Here is a 13,691-nt window from a genome sequence, read left to right as displayed (position 1 = left end):
ATAATAGTAAATTTTAGTCTTTTAATCTCTGTCGGAATATCTCAAAACAAACACTACCTAAAATACATAAAAGTCATTAACATTTAAGAAACAAAAATTACATAAACATTTTCTATTTGGTTTGTAGAAGTCCTTAAAAGTTATATATATGGAGGGAAAAACCAAATAAATCTCATAAGTTCACATGTATGCATTGAAACTAATCTTATTAGGTTGGATAAAACACAACATTAAACTAAATACCAATTAATATTATGTGAAGGTTCTAAAACCAAAAATGTTATATGCATGTCTTTGTACATATATCTATATAAATTGAATTGGTTAAATTCGAATTATATATTATAATACTAAATCGAATCAATATGATTTGAATTAGTAGAAAACAATATAAATTAAAATTACTTGGTTCGATTTTTCAAGGAATGAAATTTAAAATGCAAGAAATATATACTAATCAAATTACTATATATCAATAGTAAATCAAATATAGTTGATTATTTGATTTATTACTAAATAACACATATATAATAAATCGAATCAGCTTGATTCGATTTACTGCTTGTATCAGACTATTGACATTTACTATATTAATTTTAAAATATAAATGTCAATATGAAAATATTTCCATTTGGATTCAAATAAAATATTAAAAAAATTAAAACGAATAAGAATAAAAGTCTAACTTTTGTATTTTAGTTTAAATTTTACAAAATCTACATTTTTATAAATTTATAAATTTAAAATGGAATATTAAACGATTTATAAAAATTTAATAAAAATTATCCTTTGACTCATTAGCATCTAAAGAATCATTACCTAGACTTTTGATGTTGAAAAAGTTAATATAAAGTATAGTCCTCTAAAATGGTATATATAGGAGTTAAAACTTAAAATTTTTCAGAGTTAGAAGTAACAGATAGTTATACATTATAAAATGACCATCTATATTTATACAATATATAATTTGAGAATTAATTAACTATATATGCGCTGTTCAATAATAAATCAAATCAACTAGATTCGATTTACTATTCATATAGCATATATAGTAAATCGAATCAATTTGATTCGATTTAGTATATATCTCCTGTATTTAGAATTTCTTTTCTTGGTAAATCAAAACAAATAATTTTGATTTACATTATTCCGTACTAATTTAAATCATATTGATTTAATTTAGTATTATAATATATAATTTATATAATTATATGCACAAGAACATGTACATAATATTTTTTGTTTTGGGATTTTCGTGTAATATTGTAATTAAAGCGATGATAACTAACGAATTAAAAAAAACTTATTTAGAAAAAATTATATAAGTTTGAGAACTAATTACTAATATTTATTTGTTTGATATACAATATATTATTTTTAATTTTTTAAGAAATTTTATCAAAGAAGTTTTTTTTTTATTTTGGTCTCAATAAACTATAAATTAAATTTCTTTTGATTTTTTTTGGTTTGCAATTAAATTTCTATTGATTGAAATAATTACGAAGCACCATATGATGTTTTTTGTTAAACAAAATGGTTTTTTGGTGACTAGTTTAAAAAGTCCAAAGAGATTAAGATTCAATACCTATAAAATACGGACACTTTGTTGAATTGTCATATCTATGTGTTAGGCATATTTTATACACGACATTCATCGATACTCATATGACATCTGTATCTACCGTGTTCAACCGTGTCTTAATAGAAAATAAAAAAAATTTTTTTAGATATATTTGAAAATACCTAAATACCATCACGTATCAATGTGTCCTGCCTTATTCTTAATATATATTCTTAAATAAATATAGAAATAATATATATTATTATTTATTAAAACAAAAAATATTTTAAATACTTTATACAATTAAAATAAAATATAAAAATAATTAAAAAATTAATTTATATTTTAATATTAATAAAATATTAAAATATTATTATAATTAATCTAAAAAATATTTTATATTTTATATATATACATGTATGTTTCTTATAAAATTTTAAACCCGTATATCAATAATTCAATATATCCCATATCATATTATTATATCTGATGTCGTGTCAATGTTTATGCATCATTCTTCAATACATACTTCAGCAGTAAAACGGAGTAAGGAAATCTCTCTACATATAGCTCTAAATCAACACGAGCTAAATCTATATAATGAAAATCTGGATAAGCCATAGTTTACCTTTAGAGAAAATGACAAATTAGTCCCTGACCTTTTAACCCGCGGACATTTTCATCCCTGACCATTGGAAAATACATTTAAATCCCTGACGTCTTTGAAAATCAGACGGATCAATCCCTCCGTCCATAACTCACTGCCAGACCCGCCGGAAAAGGCTGGCCTGGTTCCCCCTCTGCTTACTTGGCTCAACGGCGTTCCCACGTGGCACGTTAGTGGGATGGAACTTTTAAAAACGGGACACATAAGTCCCTCTCACTCAAAACGATGTCGTTTTGAGTGATGCCCTAATCCTAAAATTTGTTTGGGTTGTTCCTCTGGGAACTCAACTTGCTCCGCCGGCTGCGTCAAGTACTCCTCCATGCTATCCTCCCCGTCCTCCTCATGTCCAGAAGAACTAACCATTTTTACACCCCTTCCCTCCTGGAACATCTTCGAAGTTCACCATGGATCGAGAACCTGATCAATTAACATGAACAATTGAACATGGCTCGTTTAAACAATTCAATTAATTGGATAATAAGATTGAACCAATCAAATCTTTGGTGAGTGCGTTTTTTTGATGAATATAAAAATATAATATTTTGAAAATTCTTGTTGTAGTGGATTAAATAGCTAGCTAGCTAACTTAGATTAATGATTCGATGTGACAAATTTTGATCACATCATCAGAACCATTACAGAACAACAAGCAATAACAAGTACAAGGAAAAAAAAAGAAAAAAAAGGGGTCAACGACGGAAAGAAAATTACAGACCGAGAAAAGGAAGTGATGAAGATAGGAAGAGGGACGGAAGAGGAAGCGGCTGGAAAGATTGGTTCTGATGAAAAAGAACAGTGTTACTGTTGTTGGTGTTGTAGAAGGCAGAGCTGAAGAGCCTCCCACCCGCCATGGGTGATGATGTGTGTTAAGGGATAAAAGAAAAAGGAATGGAAGATAGAGATAATATATTTCTCAAGGAGCCATGGAGATGAGAACTGAAGCAAAGGATCTAAGACTTATGGCGGAAGAAGCTTATGATTATGATCTCTGTTATGTGTGAGGTGTGATGATGCCCATTAACGCTTCTTTTTGAAGTTGATGATGCCCCTTCATAGCCATTGTTGAAATCTGAACAACTTTTCTTCTCACCACCAGCCACCACCATGAAGGAACGACCCAAATGAATTTTAAGATTAGGGCAGCACTCAAAACGACGTCGTTTTGAGTGAGAGGGACTTATGTGTCCCGTTTTCAAAAGATGCATCCCACTAGCGTGTCACGTGGGAACGCCGTTGAGCCAGGTAAGCAGAGGGGGAGCCAGGTCAACCTTTTTTGGCGGATCTGACGGAGGGTTATGGACGGAGGGATTGATCCGTCTAATTTTCAAAGACGTCAGGGATTTAAATGTATTTTTTAATGGTCAAGGACAAAAATGTCTGCGGGTTAAAAGGTCAGGGACTAATTTATCCTTTTCTCTTATCTTTATTTTCTCAAGAAGTCTATGGGATCATGCGCCTTCTTACTGAGAATTAGCTGATTAGTCCTTCTGAAAAAGCTTTATGTTGGGCTCTTTATACAGAGGAGTGCTAGATGTAGTAATTTTTGTAATTTATAACTATTAAATAATCATTAATAATATTTTTAATGGTATAAAATTTTATCTAATAATATAAAATTACTTACTTTATTTTAGTTATTATATGTTGATCAGAATTTAATAAAGTTGCTGGTCTCTAAATTTTTTTTTAGATATTCTACTTTTATTTCTCATTTCTTTTCATATTTTTAAATTCAATCAATGCAAAAAGGTTTTTCCTGTTAGCATTAGAGGAAATTTCTATCACATTAAGCACATTGCAAACCAGTGCAAGACACAGCACAGTAAAAATCATGATCAAGTAGTGTGAACTATAGGCTAAAATAAGTTAGCACAACGGAAGAGCATTTAAGTCTGAAATATAATTTTGTATTCCCTGCCTGGGTCATCGATCAAAACTTGATCCTCACAAAAAGAAACTATGCTAATTAATCCTCATTATCACCTTCTTCATAATCACTGTTAATTTTGCCCATTATTTCATTAGTAACACTCTGCAACTCCATCAAACACTTCTTATACTGATAGGTTTCCCCTTGCTCCACCCCATCATTATTAACCATTTCTCTGGCCTCTCTAATAGCAGCCATAATCCTCTGTTTATCCATTGCAGAAACCTTAGAGAAAAAGTTCCCATCCTTGATAGCTTTCTTCACTTTATACACACATTCATCCAAAGCATTCTTTGCTTTAACTCTCTCTTTGTACTTCTCATCTTCATCCTTCAACATTTCAGCTTCTTCAATCATTTTCGCAACTTCCTTGGCCGAAAACCTTCCCGTGCCATTATTTATTGTAATCTCTTGTTTCTTTCCGGTGAGTTTTTCCTCCGCAGACACACTCAGGATCCCATCTTCGTTTACATCGAAACATATATAGATTGGAAAGCCCCGTGGGGCCGGAGGAACATCGAAAGAGAACAATCCAAGCATGTTGTTCTCACTTGCTCTTAACCTCTCTCCTTCATACACATCAACGCAAACTGTAGGTTGGTCATCAGAATCTGTGAAGTATGTTCCTTTCTTCTTTGCAGGAATTGGAGTATTTCTTGGAATCAAAACACTCATGAGATCCCCTTTTATCGATGTTCCCAGCGAAAGCGGAGTAACATCCATTAAGACCAAGTTCTTCAAAGTCTTGCTATCATTGCCTCCCTGACCGTTATTTATCATGTAAGCCTGAACGGCGGCGCCATAAGCGACGGCTTCGTCGGGGTTGATACTCTTGCAGAGTTCCTTTCCGGGAAAGAAACTCTGCAGAAGCTTCTGAACTTTGGGGATTCTTGATGAGCCGCCGACAAGAACTATGTCATGTACATGGTTCTTGTCGACTCTGGCATCATCAAAACACCTCTTAACTGTGTCCATACACTTCTCAAATAGATCATCGTTGAGTTTCTCAAACCTGGCACGAGTCATGGTTGAATGGAAGTCAATGCCTTGAAACAAAGCATCTATGTCAATGGTGGCTTCATTGTTATATGAGAGTATTCTCTTGGCTTTCTCACACTCATTTCTCAACCTCCTTAAAGCTTTTGAGTTCCCATTCATGTCTTCTTTGTGCTTCTTTTTGAACTCTTTAGCAAGATAACTCACCATTCTATTGTCAAAATCTTCTCCTCCTAAATGAGTGTCTCCGGCGGTGGCCTTAACCTGGTACGTGCCACCCTTAATCGTAAGGAGTGAGACGTCAAGGGTGCCACCGCCGAGATCAAAAACAAATACATTGCGCTTTTCGACGCAATTAGGCTTCTTCTGAAGGCCATAAGCAAGAGCCGCAGCTGTAGGTTCATTGATGATCCTCATAACATTTAGGCCGGCAATGGTTCCGGCATCTTTTGTGGCTTTCCGCTGAGAGTGGCTGAAATAAGCAGGGACAGTAACAACAGCATCAGTCACAGGAGATTCCAAAAATGCCACTGCAATGTCCTTCATTTTTGTGAGGATCATAGATGAAATCTCTTCAGGAGTAAGTTCCTTTTCTTGGCCTTTATAGTTAACAACAATCTTTGGCTTGTCTTCAGCATCGGCTACAACCTTAAACGGCCAAAGCTTCAAATCATTCTCAATAACAGGATCGCTATATTTTCTACCAATCAACCTCTTAGCATCTGTGGAAAGTAGCATTGTGAAGATTTCGTGCTATAAGAACAATTGGTGAAAAAGAAGATGAGATAAAGATAGTACCAAAGACAGTGTTAGTTGGGTTGGTTGAAGCCTGATTTTTGGCAGCATCCCCGACCAATCTCTGTGAATCAGTGAAAGCAACAAAAGAAGGGGTTGTTCTGTTTCCTTGATCGTTGTGAATGATCTCGGCGCGAGAATTTCGCTCCTCCCAGATAGCAACACATGAATATGTGGTGCCAAGATCGATTCCTATGGCGTGTTTATTTGCCATTGTGTTTTACGTGAATTTAGAGATTGGAATTTGAAGAAACAGGAATAGTACCATGGAATACGAATCAAAGTTTTCCTATAATACTACATTGAACGGATGAAGGTACCTCGGTGCCATAAAATGGATTAATTGTCAATCAACATCAAAAGTCACGACTTAATATTGATACTGTATATATATCAAAGCTTTTGTGACTTTTCACTTGTGCAAATATTCAGGGTGTGTTTGATAATCACGTTTAAAAGGAATAAAGCTTCACTTGTTTGTTTGGCTAATTTTCTTCGCTACAAAAGCAGAAGTAATTTTGTTCATAAAATCACGGTTACAAGAAGCAATAATTTCTAACTTTTCCGTTAGTCACTAACGTGCTTTTAGTCAATACCTTCAATATTTATTTTTCTTTTACCAACTTTATCTTTTATACGTATTATTGCATTATTTATAGAATTCTTATCATTTCTCCCTATATGAACTCTTTTTTTATTATTTATTATTTATATTTTTATTAATTTTTTTATTTGATATTATATATTTTTATAGTTATAATTTTTATGTATTGTATTTATTATTATTTTTTTATAATAGAATTTATTGATTCCATTAGGTAAAATAAATTAAATAAAAAAATTAATCATAAATAATGATAGTTAAAAATTATAATGTACTAAAAAGAGTACTAAGAGTATTAAAAATATACTATATAAAAAATATATAAAAAAAATTAAACATGTATACAAAAATAATATTATAATTTAATATCATGTCCTTTTAAATAATTATCTATTTAAAAGTAATTTTAACTAATATTATCCAAACAATATTTATTTTATCAAAATCAATTTTAGTAAATAATTGCCAAACATAAATCATGTTGACACAAATTTATTTTTATCCAAAATCAATTTTATAAAATCGTTTTTATTCAAACTCCAGTTTAATCAACCACAATCCAAACACACACTTGAATGGTACAGGGAAATCAGTTTCTTTTGCATGCATGCTCGCATTTACCCTTCTTGGAAGGAGAAATCTTGTACACGTTCTATACGAGTTAGTGTTGGAGAATGTAAATGTAATTTGATTACACTCAAATCGGCATTTAATCCTCGTCGTGGGATACAAAGCAATGGGAATAATCATAAAGTTCAACAAAGTAATTTATGATTTATCTCACAGATACAATGTGAAAAAAAAAAAAATAGTTAGCTGCAAACAATTAGCTTATTCAAAAAGCAAAAGATTAATTGATAAATGATAAGTGATTACTCAAGGTAAACGTTTGCAATTTTGCATGTTGCATTATGTAATGTTCCAAAATTCCAATTGGTTGTTGGGCCTCGGCCCTCTTGTAACAACAGAAGACTGTACCAATAAGACGAAATCATGACCAAAATAGAAGAGATGAATAAAATGGAGGATAAAAAAACTCAATTGGGTTGCAGAAATAGGAAATGTCGGAGACAACAAATAATTTTTTTTTTCCGATGAAATGTAATTTATATGATCCCGGATTTGAACCTCTCCTAATAGGACAATAAACATTTTTTGTTAATATTTTTAAAAATATTATTAATACTTAATTTTATTTTGTATTTTATATTTAAAATAAATTTTAATTTTATGATTATTGATATTTTTTTTGACAATAAATAATTAGTCAATTTATTTTTTTAATTTGACAATTAAGAGTGGTAGTGGGCCAATAAGGGTAGTAACAATAAGTTGGTGTTAGATTTGGATTTAAAATATAAAATAATTTTAAAATATCATTTGATTGATTATTGATGTTCAAAAAATTAATGACAAAAGTAAAATATATTAAATATTGATATAACTAATAAAATAATGCTATACAATCAAGTGATTTGCCTAATTAACTTCGATCAAGTTATTTTCATACACGTGTTTGTAACGTGTAACAGACTTTTAATATAAACGGTTTCTCTTTTGACGTTTTTCTGCAAATTTCTTTTTTTTTCTTTTGATTTCACTGCAAATTTCGTTTTCTTTTTTAATTTCTTTGCATTTTTTTGTCAATTTTGACTCTCTTTCTTAATAGATTTTTGCTTTTAGGATGAATGTTGTTTAATCTAAATTCGTTTTCGATCAAATAGTGAAATCAAGCGATGAAATAAAATTTATATAAGTTTTTCATGTTCGAAAATAATGAATGATACAAGTTTAGATCAATTTAATCGGTGCGAATTGAATTATTATTCTTAATCGAATAAAGTGAATGAAGTTTGATTCGTTCCTAATTAATATAGTTCGTTAGTAGTTAATGTTGGTGTAGTTGTTTTATCTATGAGTTGAATAACATCATTATAAAATATAATTTTATTTTTCTTAATCGGTATTTATGGTTGAAGGTTTGAATTTGAATGAAATGTGGGAGTTTTGAATTGTTTTTCGACGAATCTATTTATGTTACGTTTAATGGTAGTTTCGGTACATTTTGAAACACAATTTGGTGTAATATAAAATTGTTTTCAGTGTCGTGCTTATAAGTTTTCAGTATTTTTTCGTATCAATTTGTCCTAAAATTTTGGATGACTTTTAACACAATTAAAGAAGAAGCTGCTACTGCTTTTTCTTCTCCTCGTTTTTTTTTTCCTCATTTTTCTCTTTCATTATCGTTATTGTCATCATCGTTGTCTTTTTTTTTATATATATGGATAACAGTTTAAATTTAGAATACACCGAAATTCTTTAATGATAACGACATACAAACAACATCAGTTTAAAACAAGTTCAGACTAAAAGTACATCTTAATTAAATCTAAAATGCACCGCAATTACTTAATGATGATGACATATAAACAAATTCAATTCAAAATAAGTTCAGACAAAAAAAGCACCTTATTTAAATCCGGAATGTATCAAATTTAAAACCAAAATGCACCAAAATACTTGATGATGATAACACACAAACAAACTTAATTCAAAACAAGCACAGACCAAAAGTTCACTTTATTTAAATCCAGAATGTACCAAAATTACTTAATGATAACTTAAAACTCCTCCTCTTCTTTCTTCTTGTTCTTCATCATTATCATCATCATTAGGGATGGCAATACCACCTGAACCCGTGAGTACCCATCCCACCCCTACCCGCTCGGGGCGGGTAATTACCCGCTCGGGGCGGGTAATTACCCGCCCAACACCGGGGTGGGTTTTTAGCGGGGCGGGTTCTTGGGAGGGGCGGGGCGGGGCGGGGTCGGGTTTAGGTAATACCCGCCCCTACCCGCCCCGCTCTATATATAATATATATTATTTTAATATATAATATGTATAATATATGTAAAATAATTAGTAAATAATTAATAATATTGTATCATATTTAAATTTTTACTTTAATTTATGTTATGTATGTGATGATGGTTATATAAATTTTGAAATTTAATTTTATTTATTGGATTTTAATAATTATAGGGCGGTTAGGGGCAGGACGGGTATCCGCAGGGGCGGGTTAGGGTTCAGCGTTTTACTACTCGCGGGTAGAAGTGGGGCGGGTTCTATGCGGGTTGGTGTACGGCGGGGCGGGATTGGATAGAGCAAAAGCCCGCCCCTACCCGCCCCGTTGCCACCCCTAATCATCATCTTCTTCTTTTCTTGATCTTTTTTTTTTATCTTCTTATTTATTCTTTTAACAAAAATAAAAATAAAAAAAATCAAACAAAGAAGAAAAAACGTATAATGAGGCAAAATCATTAGAAAGAGGAGAAGAAAAAGAAAAAAATACAGCAACAACAATAAAAGAACGACGATAAAAAGAAAACACACGAAGAAAAAGGAGGAAAAATACGAAGAAAAAGGAAGAGAAGACACGAAAAGTAAAAAAGGAGAAGAGGAAGGAGGAGGAGGAGAGTAACACAAAAACGTTCACGTAGTTGAAGTATGTATTCACGCTCTACTAATAAAACTAATTTTTATTAGACTTAAATAAACTTGATTAGACTTAATTACCAAAAAAATTTAAATTAGTATAACTATACCTAATAATACCGTTAAATACAAAATTAGAGTATAAAATATACTCAATGATTTTGGCATGACAAAAACATCTATTTTAAATATATAGAAATTCATATTTAGATATTTTATATGAAATTAATTAAATATTAATTATAATTTTTTTTTGTTTTGAAACAAAAAAGCTCAACACAAACGTGGAGCGAACAAACAAGAGAATAACAAAAACAACACCTATTGTAACCCTATATAGAATCCAAAACAATAAATTATTCCAGTGTTATCTCCGATATTGTCATCAACAACCAAAGGGATCTTTACATCTGTACTCCCTATAATTAAGGAGCGACAAGTTGATGATATCTTCAGCACATTTTGCTTTATTCTGAAACAACATCCTCTTCTTTCTAACCAGATGTTCCACACAATTGCGAAGAAATTTATGAACCACTTTTTGCGCTCCTCTTTTCTATTTATAGCACATGTTCAGCTTTGAAAGTGTTCCTTCAGAGAATCCGGGAAGGACCATCTTCTGCCAAAATCAGATAACCAAGTGCACCACACCTGCCAAGAAAATTCACAACTAAGGAACAAGTGGTGGACATATTCAACATCTTTATTACATAACACACACATCTTCATCCTGATTAACAATTCCGAGTTGGCACAACCTTTTCTTTGTATTCACCCTGCCTATCAAAACAAACCAGACAAACAGCTCAACTCTTAGAGGGACTAACCCTTTCCAAATAGTCTTAGTGAAGTTATAGCTTGTTATGTCATTCAGAAGTGTTTCTGTCTGCAATACCTGCACAAATAAATTAGTAGAGATACACCTTGTTTGTCAAACTTTCAGACAACTCTATCCTCTCTTTCAATAGCTAGTTTAACCGGTCTCAGGGTATTATGTAATTGATTCACAAGTTCCAACTCTCATTGGAATAGCTCACGCATCCATTGGAAGTTTCAAATCCACTCAAACCCATCCCAGAAACCACAAACCTCTATGATAGATCCTTTTTGAGCTGAAACAGATAAGAGCCTTGAAAATCTATCCTTTAAAGGTTCACAACTGAGCCATACATCTTTCTAGAAGTGAGTTCTTCTGCCATCACCAATCTCCATAGGCGAGCCAGTTATTATCTTGTCTCTTATATGTTGCTCCTTAATCTGTAGCTGATATATGTCCTTCCGTAGACCCCCTTTAATAGGTAAAGTTTGAAAAGATAAAAGCTTATTAGGATAGAGATTATTACACGAGCAAACCACCATATTCCACAAAGGACACTCCTCGTTTGAAAATCTCTACCACCACTTAAACAGGAGTGCAATGTTTCAAATAATCGCATTTTCAACTCCTAACCCCCTAGCTTTTTTGGGGGCTTAGACTACATCCTAACTAACTAAAGCCATTTCATTCCTTCCATCCTCCTTGTTCAAGAACCTTCTTATTGGACTTTATATATTAACGAGTGGGAATCGTCGAGGTATTAATGCAAATAGGTATAGTTCGTGTAATTGTAGAAATTCGAAAACTGAAAGAATTTACAATAATAACAATAGATATACGAAAAAAAATGAACCCTTTATTTTTTGTAATTCTTATGATGCAATGAATCGATATTATTACACTCCAATTCATTTCCGATACCTTCTAAGAAAAATTCTGAATTGGATCTCAAATTGACGGGTTAGTGCGAGCTTCTGTAATGAAATCAATTTCTCTGCAACCGCTTTCGCCATCTTGTATAAACTTAAATAATATAATGACAGGCTACTTAGTACTGCTTTTATGAGCACCAATTTCTCCGCTTTGTTGAGTACCTTAGATTTTCACAAGCTGAGCTTCTCCTCCACTTTATCTATGATTGGCTTCCAGGTCTTAACCAACCTCGGATTGGCTCCTAAGGGGATTCCAAGGTATCGGACCGAAAGAGCCACCTCTTTGCACCCCAACAGATTGCACGTACTTTGAATCCACCGTTGGTCGCAATTGATTGGGATCAAACTGGATTTATCAAAATTGATACTTAACCCGACATCAACTCAAAACATCGTAGAAGCCTCTTATAATTCTTAATATTCTCCTCGTCTGGCGGACAGAACAGCACAGTATCATCACCAAACTGGAGGTGTGAAAATTTTATATTGTCTCTCCCAACAAACAATGGGGATATCCAGTCGTTCAACTACCTCGCAAAATCATTCTATGTAGAACATCAACTATAAGCACAAACAAAAATGGAGATAGAGAGTCACCTTGTCTCAGTCCTCTTTCCATTTTGAACGGCTTCGTTGGCGAACCATTTATCAACACCGACATAGAGGTTGTGCTGACACACTCCATAACTCACTCACTTCCTCCACCTTCGCTCAAAACCCATCTTCTACAGCACAATGTCCACAAATCTCCACTTGACATTATCATATGCCTTTTGAAAATCGAGCTTGATTATTGCCGCTTCCTTCTTCCTCCTTTTAAGCCAATGTACCGTTTCACATGCAATAAGAGATCCATCATGTATTTTCCGTCCTTTGACAAACGCACTCTGAGTCTCTCCAACCAGACCTGATATAATTGATCTCATCCTCCTGACCAAAACCTTTGAAATCACCTTATACACACAGCCAACCATACTAATTGGTCGAAGGTCCTTTATCTCCTTAGTTCCAATGAACATTGGTACCAACGTAACCCATGTGATATTAGAGTCCGTCGGTAATTTGGATGTTTGAAAGAATCCTAACACAGCTGTCGTGAACTCAGCCCCAATCTCATCCCAGCACTTCTTGATGAAATTCATGTTGTATCCGTCACTTCTTGGTGCCCTAGATGATTCACAATCTCATACTGCCTCTCTAATCTCCTCAACCAACAGCAACACCTCTAGAGCCGCAACTAGAAGTGGAAAAAGGCCAGGCAGCTTGCCAGGGGCTTGCAGCCTGTCCTAGGTTCAGGCTATTAAAAAAAGCCCATGTTCTTTAAAAGGCTAGGCTTAGGCTTTAAAATAGCTTGTTGGGCCTGTCAGGCCAGCTTGAGCCTGCAAAGATATATGTAGAATTTTATTATACTAATAAAAATGCAATCGAAAGAATTTAAATTTGGGTCTTCTATAATATTAAAATATTTTTATCCACTAAACCATTTGTCTCTTTAATTACATATGTGTGTTTCTATTTTATTAATATCTTTAATTTTTATGCTGGAATATCAAAAGTCAATTAAATAAAATAATTCTAAATTATATCTTAAATTTAATTATTTATTAAAAACAAAACAGACTTATTGACAGACTTTAAGTCAGACCAGATTTAACAACAAGTCACGCTCAATACTCATTAAAAAATCTATACTAAGTTACAGGCCAGGTTTAGGTAAAAAAAATTTCTAGTGATATAAATTTTTATAGAACTCTCGAATAATAATTTTTATTCTTGATTTCTTACCAACCTTCCATTAATTATCAAAATATCAATCCTGTTATTCTTCTTTATTTATTATAAATTTCATATAAAATTAATTACACATTAGCCAATGATAAACATATACACTAGG

At 32.5% G+C, this 13,691-nt stretch overlaps 1 protein-coding gene across 1 annotated transcript; it reads right to left on the bottom strand.

The window, feature by feature from the left end:
- Window positions 1-4,172: 4,172 nt before the first annotated feature.
- Window positions 4,173-6,307, bottom strand: LOC112708409 (heat shock 70 kDa protein 4-like). The gene is made up of 2 exons (XM_025760570.3): window positions 5,953-6,307; window positions 4,173-5,876 (listed from the first exon to the last, which is right to left on the bottom strand). The coding sequence occupies exons 1-2, from the start codon at window positions 6,161-6,163 to the stop codon at window positions 4,195-4,197; spliced, it is 1,893 nt and encodes a 630-aa protein (XP_025616355.1). The 5' UTR covers window positions 6,164-6,307; the 3' UTR covers window positions 4,173-4,194.
- Between the last annotated feature and the right edge of the window lie 7,384 nt (window positions 6,308-13,691).

The sequence above is a fragment of the Arachis hypogaea genome, chromosome 8 (assembly GCF_003086295.3).
Source record: "Arachis hypogaea cultivar Tifrunner chromosome 8, arahy.Tifrunner.gnm2.J5K5, whole genome shotgun sequence".
In the NCBI taxonomy this organism is placed as follows: domain Eukaryota; kingdom Viridiplantae; phylum Streptophyta; class Magnoliopsida; order Fabales; family Fabaceae; genus Arachis; species Arachis hypogaea.
This window is presented reverse-complemented; position numbering and strand designations above follow the sequence as displayed.